General features: G+C 41.0%; 1 protein-coding gene across 3 annotated transcripts in view; it reads right to left on the reverse strand.

Moving 5' to 3' along the window:
- Positions 1-14617, reverse strand: part of pdlim5b (PDZ and LIM domain 5b) — a 51236-nt gene that overhangs the window by 5726 nt on the left and 30893 nt on the right. The window contains exons 4-9 of one of the 3 annotated variants that reach the window (XM_033646785.2): positions 12798-12828; positions 7130-7155; positions 6208-6234; positions 5791-5945; positions 4992-5019; positions 344-507 (exon numbers count right to left, since the gene is read on the reverse strand). In XM_033646785.2, the coding sequence (XP_033502676.1) occupies positions 344-507; positions 4992-5019; positions 5791-5945; positions 6208-6234; positions 7130-7155; positions 12798-12828 (431 nt within the window). Of the gene's footprint in view, positions 1-343; positions 508-4991; positions 5020-5790; positions 5946-6207; positions 6235-7129; positions 7156-11968; positions 12481-12797; positions 12829-14617 lie in introns of all 3 variants that reach the window. The other 2 variants (XM_033646786.2, XM_033646784.2) reach the window with 2 other exon arrangements.

Here is a 14617-nt window from a genome sequence, read left to right on the forward strand (position 1 = left end):
GTCTCGTGGCAGAGATTGCTGGATTCAGAGAGCAGCCTTCACACAAAATAAAATACATAATTCTCCATTTCACAATCTATTTAACTAAGGGGATCTTGGGAAAAGCCAATAATCTGAGCTCATTAACGGATACCTCTGGTTTTTATACAGCTCATAATCTTAAATGGCTTAGTGTCAGGTATTAGAGCTGCAATAAACTGATTGAGCAGCAGTGGTTTAAAAGAATAAGGCTGCCCTCTGTAGGAGAAAATAAGCACCTACACGAAATAAACTGTGCAGAAACACAGCAATTCAAGAGGTTGTAAACAGGAGTAGGAGAGGTTGTCTGAATGTGTTCTTGTACCTGTTGGACCTCCAGGCGGGAAGGAAGGCTTGTTCTGGGCCGCTGGGCTCTTGAACGCTGGAGCAGGGGCCACGTTGCCATTCCTGGGTGACGCTGCAGATTTGGTAAATGTTTTTGCTGCAGGCGAGGTGTGAACAGCAGGAGTGGCTTTGTCCACTGCCTCACTAGGAAAGAGATGGAAATATTTCATATCAATCATAATTCACTTAACACACACACACACACATATTTCATCCATCCATTCATTCATTTTCCGTTACCACTTATCCTGTTGGGGGTTGTGGGGGGCTGGAGCCTATCCCAGCTGACAGTGGGTGAGAGGCAGGGTACACTCTGGACAGGTCACCAGACTATCACAGGGCTAGCACATAGAGACAGACAACCATTCACACTCACCCCAGGTTCGAACCAGGAACTCTCTTGTTGTAAGGCAACAATGCTTATCGCTGCCACACACATATTTTGGCATACATATATACTGCATACATAGTTACTGTATTATTTATCTTCTCTTTAATAAAAACACAGATAGTGATACAGCCCTTAATCTATGCTATTCCCTTAAGATATCTAATATAACCGAGTAAATGTTCTCCTGTTGGCCTAATATTCACTTTAGAGTATTGAATACCACATTTACTTGCCATTGTTGGGGATCCTTGATTTGCAATAAGAGTAGCCCAGATTAATATTGCATCGATTCAAATGTCACAGATTTATTCTATGAACTCTACTCCAGCATAGTAATATAAAAAAAGGTTCAAGATCAAGATCTATTTAGGCCAAATTCCTATGCCCTCCCTATGTTTTATAACTAAAAAATAGTAACATCAGACAATTTTTGCCTCTTGTTGGGTGGCAGGAGTGAAAATGAATCATCCTCCATATTTGTTGTGATATGGTTTCAGAATGATGAACACAGTTGGAGAACAATTAGATACAAAATGAGGATGATGGCTCTATAGCAGTGGTTTTCTAACTGTTTGTGCCCAAGGCACACCAAAGGCAAGGCACACCTGTACTTACATCTGTGCACAATAGCTTCTATAACGTGTGTTATCACTCTTATCACGACATAAGACAATAAAAATAAGGAAAAATAAGACGGGTAGCTTTCTTGATACCATCTCTTTTCTTTCGGTAGTAGGTTGTCTTTGATGGTGCTTTGCTGTAATTTGATCCGTACAATAAAACGATCCATTGTCCCACTCACAGATTTCTCCCTTTAATTGTTATCATCCCTCACATTGGCTGCCAGTCGGGGATTTTGATGTGTCACACACTTATAATGGCGACAAATAGGCTCCCTGTGAAGGTTTTTTTAAATTAAATTAAATTCTTAAGCTAGAGTTTGCCTCTTTATTAGGAAAGGGGTACGCACAACATACTGGTACAGTCAATAAAAAAATAATTTCAATTTTTTGTATAGGCCCGGTTAAATATTGCAGTAGTAATGTGTGGTTATCACAAAGTGACACACCTGGAGTGGCATCATGGCACACCAATTGAGAACCACTGCTCTATAATATGATTTCTTTCCGTGTCAACTATCCTGTTTTTTTCCCACATCATGTACAGATTTTTAGGCATTCCATTACCTCAAATGGCTTTAAATATAGCGCATATAGCTGCTGTAAAAGGGGAAAACAATTTCTCAAGGGAGCATGCCCCTGGCTCCCCCTGGGTTTGGGCAGAGCCCGAACTGTTCACAGCGTTTGGTTTTGACCCTACTGTCACTCTTTGTTGTTGTGGAAACAGCTTCAACCTCCTATTTTTATCTTTCCTACAATCCCTGAATAAGAAAGACATGTAAGAGTGGGACTGTGCCTCCAGTTGAACTGGACCTCCAGTACAGACTTACTTTGATCTGGTCAACTGCAGGTTGTTGCACCACAGGAAGCCAATAAGTTGGTCAGAATCTCAGTGGCACATGCAAACAATCATGACAATTACAGGGCACTCTCAAATAAGGATATGGACTATACTGCCCACTGTCCATATGGGCGGCCAATTACTGACACAAGGAAACAATTACAGGTTGTGATGCTGTAGTATATGCTGTACATGTAGCTCACCCTCAGCTCATATGTGGAGATTACCAGTGGTATAATTTTAGTACTGGTTATTACTTTTATTCTCATGAAATAGCAAAGATGGAGAGACTTTGAGACAGTGGTGAATTTGTTTCCTGTGGCAGCACAAAATGTACAAAGCCACAATATAATGTAGAAGACACTGAGAAGCACTAGTCTTTCTACAGTAGTCCTCCCCACTCCTTGTTGAGTGTCACAGCTTTCATTTCAAGCTGAAACCTCCTGAGGGCAGCAAAGAGCTCAGACTCAGTACAGGCTGAAAACCTGTTGCACACATCTCTCAACTAGTGAAGACGTAATGCTTAATTTAAACTATTTTTACTTATTCAGTACAGTTTAGTACATGTCAGCTGCTTCTCCAATTATATTTGACTGAATTGTAAATATTTGATTCTAAGTCAGAATAAGTCATATAGGCCTATAGGTGTAACAGGGCTCAGAAAATCTCAGTTAAACAGACAAAGATGATCATTGGGCGCTGCTGCGGCTCAGATAGACCTGTCAAGCAAGGGATTTGCACCAACAGGTTGACAATTTCTACCCCTGAAGCAGTTTGGGTTTTCAGCAACAGCACAGTGCTTGTTACTATCAACAGAACCTGCTGTGCTGTCATACATAGATTTATGGTTTTATGTTTTATCATAATCCTGTGGTGTTTGCTTTGACTTATCCTGCTTGTTGGGTGTGTCTGTCTGTTTGAATGACATCACCCACTGGTTTTACTGTATGTCTCACATGTAAAGGCATTTACCAGCAACTACGGAGATTGCTTTGGTGTCTATGGCCTAAAATCTAAATAATGAGAAACCTGATCCCTTTAATGGAAAACAGATCATACCATGTTTAAATTTAGGACATTAGCTATATAATTTTTGATTTGAATGTTATAGTTTTATGACTTTGAGTGATGCATGACAAGCTCAGGTATGAGGTTATTGATTTATGGGACAATCAGTAACTTGCAGTGACATACACCAGAAAGAAACACATCAGATGGTTCTTATGATTAAAGGTCTGAACAATTTCCAGAGAGCTAATTCCGATAATACTCAAATAAGCACACTACTGGCATTTTAACCCTCTGCTCCTCACACACATCTGATTTTTTCATTTCATAGACTTTCATCGACTGGAAATTTCTAAAAAGAAAAGCAGGGATGAAAGATTAAGAAACAAGCGACAGCAGAAAAGAAAGAAAAGAGTTTATTGAGGTAAAATCATCAAAAGCTGATAAATGAAACTACTTTGGTTAGTGTAGATAACAGAGGAAAAAGACATGCTCAGAAAAATAAAGATTAAAGATTAAGATTACAGAATTTGCAAAGGAGTGGAGGCTCAGACATAAATAATATGCTACATTGTAATGTTGCATTTCCAAGCACACGTCCATATTTACTTGCATGCATTTCATTTACATTTTCAAAAAATATATAGCAAGATAACGTGTAACAATTTGTACAACAAGGGTTTGCTTGTGCAACAAACATGTTTCATTCCCTCTTTGTTACTGCTGTCCAACCTTTAGAACTGGTACATTTAAGTTGTTATACAGTGTGCAAAATAAAGGCTGTGTATGCAACGGAGGCAATGTACGTTTAATACTGGTCAAAATAAAATAAATAAAACATTAAACATGACAAAAAGGAACCGTGCCCACTACACATTTAGCACACGTGCTGAAACATGATGATGCCAATCTCTCAGCTTGTTGTACTTGTGTCCTATAACTTCTGGGTCCAACTTGTTCGCTCTGATTTGCCCCATATGACAGGAATAAAAGAGGGAAAAAAACAGAAAAAAGGAAAGTTGGAAAGGTTAAGATTGTAGGAAAAGAAAAGCAAAAGATAACACAAGAGGGACCACATTAATAAATGAGAGGAAAAATAGCGACAGCACCAAAAAAAAACCACAGTTGGAAATGAATACAAGATCTTAAACTCCTTGCAGATGTGTATTGAGTTATATGCCAAAGCAGATGTGTAATATGCTCTTGCTTTTAAGGAAGAAATCTCAAAATCTCACCAACAGAGGGAGAACAGGAATCTCCTTCTGGCAGGGCTGCTATTACCCACAATACCACTTAATTACCCACAGGTTCCAGTGAGTGACACACTGATTGGTTGAGAATGTGGTGCGGAGGGCAAACTGTGTTTACTGCAGATTAAATCGACTTAAGGCTGAGAGCAGCAGTAGCAATCACAGCCTGCGCTCAGTCTCCACTCGACTGTCTTCCTCTGAGGAGCTCTTGGTGCGGTTTCTTCAAATTAAGCCTTAAATTAAGCATGATGCTGTGGGACCATAAGATCAGGAAATCAGAGCTTAACTCTGAAACGCAGGCTCCTAGACATGCTCGTATATGAGTATTTGAGGGCTAATTCTGAAACGTTAAACCTCTATGATCAGGAAATTCTTGTTATTATTATTGTTATTAAATGGATGCCTTACATTCTGTACGTACAAAAGTGCTCACAGACGTAAGACAGAGACAGAAGAGCGGGAACACTCACACAACCACATACCAAATTTGATTATATTAAAAACCACCAGCCACTTACTTCTTTCCACTGTTCTCTGGAGCTTGCTCTGCAACAGTGAAGAGAAAAACATGGATGAAAATACAGAATAACATGTACATAAAAGGTCAGAGAGACACACTTGCAGCTTTATCTCCACTCCAACTTCTTCTAAGTTCATCTCATGAGGTTAAGAATTGAATGAGCAAGTGTAATTCCCTCACTCTAGACCCTTTTAAGACTTCCTGAACCTCTAACCCCCAATTGTTCACAGCTGCAGGAGCACCAGGCAGACTGAATACACGTCAGATGTTCAAAGCACATCGCAGATTCTACTATACACCAGTCTGGTAACATCATTTGACAAAAAGAGAGAACGGGACAGACATATCTCTCATCTTACTTCACTCTAATAACTGCAAATGTCTAAGCAGATCCACACACATTCGCATAACGCCTGCGAATGGAAAGAGGCCCAAAGCCGCAGCCTGCTCGTGTAGCCATCAATGTCACTTACAGTCAAAACAGTGATATAAAAAATACATTGAGATCAGACGGTGATGAAAGCTCTCTTGAAGTAACGACTGAAGACTCTATAATATCGCTGTAATCTGAAGAGGCAGTGAGGTTTTGAAAGAAATATGATGATAAAGCAGTTTAATGAAGGCTTCTAAAGAAAATATGTTCCAAAGGATTACCCTAAAATTGGCAGCCTCCGACGTGAAGTGGTTTTAAGGGTCAGTGTGCAATTTTTGAGCACATTGTAATGGATCTAAATTGAACTGACAGCAATACCACACAATACTAACAGCTTGTCTAGCACACTAAGGTTGGTACACACCCTTTTCAGTACCGGTGAGCTGGGCCAGGATATGGAAAGAGCGGGACTGGGAGGTGCCACTCCGCGGGTGCCAGTCCTCCGTGTCCTCAATCAGACGCTTCTTGCTGGCTTCACTCAGTGGGGACGCGTGATCCTCGGCCTCCACATTAGGTTTCCTGTACAGGCAGATGGATCAAGCAATGATGATGTTACAGACATGGAAGCTAACGTATCTTAAACATGTGTCACTGGGATCATCACTGCTTAAAATAACTGTTAGCACAATGTTCCAATTTATACATACACACAAACAATCAACACACACAGGACACATACATACTGTACTATTCAGTGAGTGCTCCACATTCAGTCAAGGGTGCAGCTTGTAAACACACGTGTCACAGTTTGACCTAAGTAGCTGTTAGATTGTACAATTACCTCCTAGGTCTAGCTGGAGGTGGAGTTCTGCAGGCGAGCAGTAAGAAGGTAACGAGAGAAAAATGCAAAGAGGCAGAAACAATTAGTCAAAAGTCACTTTACTTAAGACTTCTCTGGGGCTCACTATCAGAAAGTAGAGGAGAGGTCAGTCAGATAATAAAACTACAAGTAATCTACTTGAAAACCAATCTTGATTGATGAAGCATTAGATTTACGACAATAAAATGTGAAATTAAACACACCGTCGGCATATTAACAGCAGTGAGTGTTTGAGATGAGAGTGACAGTGACCACATCTCACCACAAGGTGGGGACAAAGTGCTGTGAAATTAAAGGATCACCTTTTTTCCTAAAATAATTCCTGGGTACTTCAGAGTGCTAAAATATTTATGTTAAGTGTTTACATGCACAGTTTAGTTCAAGAGTTGCTCCAACCTGTGAGTCAAGTCAATGTCCAAAGTTCAAGTATGTGCAATTTTTATTCCGTGAGTGAGTGTGTGTATGTGTCAGGTGAGTCAAAGTGAAGAATGATCGAAAACGGCACGCGCCGGTCTATTCTTAGCCGAGGCAGAATATGCTCGGCAGTGATTTGTATGGCCTTGGGTAAACGCACTGACACAAGCAGCAGATGGAGCTAAACAGATGCGGAGCTGGGTGTGCTGACAGGCCGTGCTGCACACTGGGCGTCCCGTGGCGTCCCAGAGATGGATTACTTACAGGGTTTTTGGCAGTTTGTTTGGACCTTGAAATGAGCATGTACTGTAAGTGGATGAGCACGAATGTGAGGTTTGTGAGGGTTAGCTCCAAAGAGGTGCAAGCATGCCTTTGGTAATCATAAACCAGAGAGATGTGAAGGCTGTAATCACATTCCACGTGGTTAGAAAGCTACTGCAGCAGATGTATTATCATTCACAGCACTAACTTGGTGTCTGACTCTGACTCTTCCTCCTGTGGGCAAAGAAGGGGGAAATGGAAAAGGGCTGAAGCATAGAAGAAGCATGAAGAGAGCAGTTTGAAAAGTAGACCATAGTCCGAAACACATGCCCTTTAAAAGTCCAGTGTGTAGGATTTAGGAATTGTTGTGTTTTTGTTACCTTAGAATGAACCGTTTATATAAGGAGCGGATCTTTGAACACTGAGTCCACCATGTTGCACAACCATGTGTCAATGGTACTGTAGCCCAGATCAGATAAACTAAAACAATGGCTCTAGATAGGACCATTCGCATTTCACTTTTTGCATCGGCCACCTTAGTCAGCAGCTCCTCCATGACAAGCAATGTCAGAAAAACACTACTTTTTTGAATGACAAACTGCTTTATTTGGTGATTTTACTGGTTTAAATCATTGTCTCCATTTGTTTTGGAGAGGAGCAGACCTCTGCTAATAATTTGGCTCCCAGTAAAAACCTCCTGAACGTCTGGATCTTAAATTATCAGAGGGAAAAAGGTGACCGCACATTAGTAGGTGCTGGGCGAGTGGCCCATCTGTGATAAGCCCCACAGCATTGCAGAAACACGTAGTCATTCAATGCTTTTACTGCTTTAAATCACCTGGTCCATTTGTTTTGGAGAGGAGGGGACCTCTGCAGATAATTTGGCTCCCGCTAAAAACCTCCCAAATGTCTAGATCAGGAATAAGGTGAGCACACACAGCAGGTGCTGGGCTAGTGGCCCATTTGCGATGAGCCAAAGAGACTCGGAGAAACACTGATTTGTAACATGAAACTGTTTTATTCAGTAGTGTAACAAGTTTAAATCACCTGATACGTTTGTTCTGGAAAGGAAGAGACCTCTGTGGATAATTTGGCTCCCAGTTAAACCTCCTCAACAGTGAACACTGAGGGAATCTTAACTGGGAGTTCACGCTTGGCACAGCTGGTTTCAGTTGGTTGCAATCTGCAGTCCTTACCACTAGATGCCACTAAATCCTTCACACTGTTCCTTAAAGTAAAAGGCCCTTCTGAGAGAACGTGCATGAAGAAAACCACAATCAAAGCATGCAAGTCACGACACAATCACACACATGCTGCAACAGATACACTCTACCTCTTAGGCTGAAAGTCTGAGGTCTCAGACAACAGAGAGATTAAAGATTACACAATGTTGTGCCTCATAATGACACTCAAACTCATACTTGATACTTATGAAGGTTTCATTATCATCATGGTGTATTACAATAAATAGCTTTGTTCTCTGTTCCTCATTTTTTGACATTTCCCACAGGTTATCAGATCAAACCTAGAATAAATAAAACAGATTCTACAGATTCCTGAACAGACAGTTCTCACAGCTTTAAAGCCAATAAAAACAGATCTCTGTGACCTATTTTTTCAGGTGACACAGAGTAGAGAACGAGTGGCAAATCACTTAAACCTGGCTCAGTTTACTGTAACCCAACCAGTGAGCCAAATCCTGCTGATGAAGGCCGGTCCAGCCAAAGTTAGCTGTGCTCCTGTTCCCAAGAAGCGCCGAGCTGCCAGGATTATGGCTAATTAGAAACAAGTGTTGCACCAGCAGTGCCTGTCGGGCAGACCGTGTGTTTGGCAGTGCTGTGAACCACACCGTCAATTATACACAGATAGTCAGGCGGTAGCATCAGTTAGCATGTCGTCTAGACTCTGTTCCTTCTCCAGTTGCCCTGTGGAAGATTCAAACAAGATGTGCGGCATGCCTCGGATTTTCCTTGTATGCAGCTGTGTGAAAACATAGGCGACGGGCTGTTTCAGTGTTTGCTTTTCAAATGAGACACATATTTTGGGGTGGAATAGGGCACTGGATCCCAACCTTCTGTCTGAAGGGACTCTGACAACATGACAATATTTTATGTATTATATATATATATATATATATATATATATATATATATATACAGTACAGGCCAAAAGTTTGGACACACCTTCTCATTCAATGCGTTTTCTTTATTTTCATGACTATTTACATTGTAGATTCTCACTGAAGGCATCAAAACTATGAATGAACACATGTGGAGTTATGTACTTAACAAAAAAAGGTGAAATAACTGAAAACATGTTTTATATTCTAGTTTCTTCAAAATAGCCACCCTTTGCTCTGATTACTGCTTTGCACACTCTTGGCATTCTCTCCATGAGCTTCAAGAGGTAGTCACCTGAAATGGTTTTCCAACAGTCTTGAAGGAGTTCCCAGAGGTGTTTAGCACTTGTTGGCCCCTTTGCCTTCACTCTGCGGTCCAGCTCACCCCAAACCATCTCGATTTGGTTCAGGTCCGGTGACTGTGGAGGCCAGGTCATCTGCCGCAGCACTCCATCACTCTCCTTCTTGGTCAAATAGCCCTTACACAGCCTGGAGGTGTGTTTGGGGTCATTGTCCTGTTGAAAAATAAATGATCGTCCAACTAAACGCAAACCGGATGGGATGGCATGTCGCTGCAGGATGCTGTGGTAGCCATGCTGGTTCAGTGTGCCTTCAATTTTGAATAAATCCCCAACAGTGTCACCAGCAAAACACCCCCACACCATCACACCTCCTCCTCCATGCTTCACAGTGGGAACCAGGCATGTGGAATCCATCGTCTCACAAAGACACGGTGGTTGGAACCAAAGATCTCAAATTTGGACTCATCAGACCAAAGCACAGATTTCCACTGGTCTAATGTCCATTCCTTGTGTTTCTTGGCCCAAACAAATCTCTTCTGCTTGTTGCCTCTCCTTAGCAGTGGTTTCCTAGCAGCTATTTGACCATGAAGGCCTGATTCGCGCAGTCTCCTCTTAACAGTTGTTCTAGAGATGGGTCTGCTGCTAGAACTCTGTGTGGCATTCATCTGGTCTCTGATCTGAGCTGCTGTTAACTTGTGATTTCTGAGGCTGGTGACTCGGATGAACTTATCCTCAGAAGCAGAGGTGACTCTTGGTCTTCCTTTCCTGGGTCGGTCCTCATGTGTGCCAGTTTCGTTGTAGCACTTGATGGTTTTTGCGACTCCACTTGGGGACACATTTAAAGTTTTTGCAATTTTCCGGACTGACTGACCTTCATTTCTTGAAGTAATGATGGCCACTCGTTTTTCTTTAGTTAGCTGATTGGTTCTTGCCATAATATGAATTTTAACAGTTGTCCAATAGGGCTGTCAGCTGTGTATTAACCTGACTTCTGCACAACACAACTGATGGTCCCAACCCCATTGATAAAGCAAGAAATTCCACTAATTAACCCTGATAAGGCACACCTGTGAAGTGGAAACCATTTCAGGTGACTACCTCTTGAAGCTCATGGAGAGAATGCCAAGAGTGTGCAAAGCAGTAATCAGAGCAAAGGGTGGCTATTTTGAAGAAACTAGAATATAAAACATGTTTTTTAGTTATTTCACCTTTTTTGTTAAGTACATAGCTCCACATGTGTTCATTCATAGTTTTGATGCCTTCAGTGAGAATCTACAATGTAAATAGTCATGAAAATAAAGAAAACGCATTGAATGAGAAGGTGTGTCCAAACTTTTGGCCTGTACTGTATATATATATATATATATATATAAATATATATATATATATAATATTATATTCAGTACATAACAATAACAGTACAGATTATTTCCTGTGAATAATATTGCATCAGAGAATAATTTTCCTGATATTTTTAGGAACTTTTTATACTGTTCTCTGTCTGTATTATGTTTTTTTTTTTAAACAATCATACATACCGCCTAGGCTTACTTTTTGACAAATTCAGTGGCCTTTCTCTTGGCCGTTGTTGTGTTAGTGTTTGTTTTAACTGTGTACTTTTCTAAAGTAGGACAAGGCTGTTTAGCGGAGAGTGAAGGCTCTGTGAATATAGTTGTGTTCAGGTCTTCACCGTGCCCTCATCCTGTGTGAGTTTACCTCTCGAATAATAAGATGTACTTTAAAAAATAGCAATTTAATTTAGCTTTCTTCACAAAAAGAATTAAATGCTGAGAAATAGGATTAATTCATATTTTTACAGGCCTTACGCTCTTAGACTGGATAAAATAATGGACATAGCTACCATGACGTCACCCATTGGTTTGTGGATTCCCAATTTTAAGCCACAGGTTCGACATTTTGTGAGCGTATTTGCATGAGAGGGATGAGAGGTTGGAACTGCGGGGGACCGAGAAGTGTATCTGACTCAGAGACTGTGGCGAGGCCTTGCAGAAAGCCTGTCACTCAAGTGGCCCCGCCCTTAAATATGCATGACTTTAAGCCTTAATAACATTTTAACGGGTGTCTTGTATATAAATTCACCCCCGTTCAGTTGACATAAATGTTAAAATTAGCTATAGAAACCAAAACCATTTTTTGTACCAGGCTCTAAACATGTTTATTTCTACTGTTAAGTTTAACATTTTAACATGGGAGTCTATGGGGATTGAGTCGCTTCTGGACCCAGCCCCAAGTGGCCATTAGAGGAGCTGCAGTTTTTGGCGCTTCTGCATTTGCTTCGTTTTTCAGTCGCAGAGGTTGCTGCTTGCTTAAAAATCAAGAAGGCCTCGCAACTTCCTGTGAAGCTTTGCCGACCCCTAGAGGGGGTCGGGATCCAGAGGTTGTGAGGTGTAGGAAAAGCAGCATGGAATATATTATTTTCTTTAACGTATTCTCTAGGGAGACCATAAAGCAAAAATGTCCACTAATCTGTGGCCCCTGTGAACCACAACTCCTTATAGACGTGCTGGCTAAAGGACACAGTATTACTAAATCACTCTATGATATTTTGTGCTTACACCAACATGAAGAAAACATATGGTAACTGTGTCTGGTAAATGGTACCTACCCATTTAAGTGCTCTGACAGCCCTTGGCTCTCCAAAAGACCTCGCCTCTGTCCCATGGCCACCTCACAGGCATTGGTATTGGAGTAGAGGTTGATAGGTGTGTTATAGACGGAGGGCTGTGGGACATTAGGATTGGAGGAGGGGGCTGTCACTCTGGCTGGAGAGGAGGAGTTAGATGAGGAGGAAGAGGCAGACGGGGAGGTGAAGGCGGAGCGACCAGGGCTGGGCCTGGGAACTGAATTGGCTGGAGCTGAGTCCGAGGCAGGGACACTTGACTTCAGCAGAAATGGAGGCTGTGGCGGTTGAGAAGGGGCAGCTGGCTTGAAAGCGGATGACTGTGAAGGAATGGAGGGGGGAGCTGGGGAGGAAGCTGTGACCACACTGCTGTCCCCCCCAAACGGCCTGGCTGTCTTGTTGTATGCAGCACTGGGCTGACTTGATGGCTTGGTGTATGCCGTGCTTGGGGCGGGGTGAGTGATTGGGACAGGCTTAATGATTTCTTGAGGTTCATCCTGGATAAAAGTGGAGACACACAGCATGCACATACAGCAAATCCACAACAAACTCATGCAGCAATCCAAAAAACACTGCACAACAACCACATCAAAATCTGAGGTGTTTTCACACTGCCTGTGCCAAACAAGTGCTACAAAACGTGGCCTCTTGGGTCAGCTACGCATGCCAAGCCAATCTGTGTTCTGACATAATCTCAGAAGGGCACAATAAGCATGCTCACCTCCAATAAACTGGTATAGCATTTATAAACAACAACAAAATTCAGGTAAGCTTGGATTAATATGCATTTTTTATGTGAAATTGTGCTTCATACCTTAGGTACTCCATCTTTAGGGGCACTGGGTCTGTGGAGACAGAAAGAAAATCATAAAATCACTGCACATGCATTAACTTTATAGCAGCCATTCATAATTTTGCAATCAAGTTTAATTTCTGCACATTAAAGGACTGAATGTTGTAACTGCTGTGACAATCAAACCTTAGTTTATAGGATGGACTGAGAAAGGGTCACATTATTCAGTGTCCTCTGCTGAATTCAGGGCAATATTTTTTGACAAGTCACCTGCAAAGTAACATTTTCTTCGGCAAATCATTCACCTATTTTTTTTAAATTATTATAATTATTTCAAAAGATTTCTTTTCCACAAAGTTGATTTAATGTTTCTTCTGTTTTTTTGTCAGATAAATTGGTTTCTTGGATGTCACAGCATCCTAAAATACCCCCAAAAGAAAAAATCTCAAAGTAAAACTACATCAGTGTTACAATTACATAACTTTGTTTTAAAAATATATATATATAAATAAAGACACCTAGAAGTTTTCAGTGATGGATCACCGATCACAAGCAACAGTCAAGCTCCAGAAATTGACTTTTATTGCACACTAACACAAAAGAAAACAAATGTCAGCCTAGAAAGTAGATTATGTTACAAACTGTTTGCTTTGGAAGATGGTTAACAATAATTCTATATAATTTAAGGGCTAAAACATTCAAAACTACCGGTATGTGTCAACACGCTGTACTTCAGGGTGTCCATGTGCAGACTAGCCTTGAGATTTGGTGCACATCTGATTTATAGTTATGATTGAAGCAGCTGCCACAGTTTTATCACCTATGGGAGGAGGGAGGTGGTCTGTTTGTCTGTTTTCTTGGGATACCCTGGATAGAAACCAGGATATAGCCAACAAACCTTTCATCCCCTCCTTTTGTGTCATTCTTTTATTGCAAAATTTGAAAAACACACATGCATTAGGATGCATTGTGTACTGATGCCTTAAGCATAAGTGCACCTTATACCTCTCCATGTCACATAAGGCACTTGTTAGTCTCATAACAATGGGTCTCATGCATCTATGATCTGTCCTTCTATTGTTAGTGCCCACTGATTTTTTGGGATTCACCAATCTTTTCTTATATTTACTCTTTTCTTGGGTGTGAGAAAATTTTCCAAGCGCTCAAGAGCACTCTTGCCAAGACTAAGAAAAGAAAACATTGTTTTCAAGATCCCAAAAATAATTTATCTTTGAGGAAAATTAAATAAAAAATGCACTAATAGAATCATAATTGGATTATTCTATGTCTACTTGTGAGAGCTCCACCTCCTCCTGTCCTCCTCCAGTTGTCATTGTAGAGTGCTTGGCTTGGGTGTTGAGTTGTTTTGCTTCCATTTTCATGTCAAACCATTTTCTTTTAATTTCAGTTACTGTGTGTCTCTATGCTGACACAGCATTTACAGCATCACAAATGTCTGGTCAAAATGCTGGGTTTCTGATTTCTTGTAAGGCCAGTACTGAGACTCTGGAATATCACATTTACTTTGTTTAAGTGTTAAGTGGGCCTTTGCCAGAGTTTTGCACACAACACAACATCTGCCCTATCACAAAGGGGAGTAAAAGGGGTATTACTTTTGCTAATAGGTCAATTATGATCCACCAGGGTAAGAGCAGATTTGAATGGTGAAGAATGTTTGGTGCATCTGGAGTTAAGTTCTCTTATTTTTGCTCTCAACAGAAAATTAAGAGAAAATATAAGAGCAATTTTAAGAGGATGTTGCTGCATGAGGCCCAATGTGCCCTATATTTGGTCTGGACATGCAGACAATGTGTCACTTACTCCTCGTTAAAAAACAAAAA

The sequence above is a fragment of the Epinephelus lanceolatus genome, chromosome 19, assembly GCF_041903045.1.
Source record: "Epinephelus lanceolatus isolate andai-2023 chromosome 19, ASM4190304v1, whole genome shotgun sequence".
Taxonomy (NCBI): Eukaryota; Metazoa; Chordata; class Actinopteri; order Perciformes; family Serranidae; genus Epinephelus; species Epinephelus lanceolatus.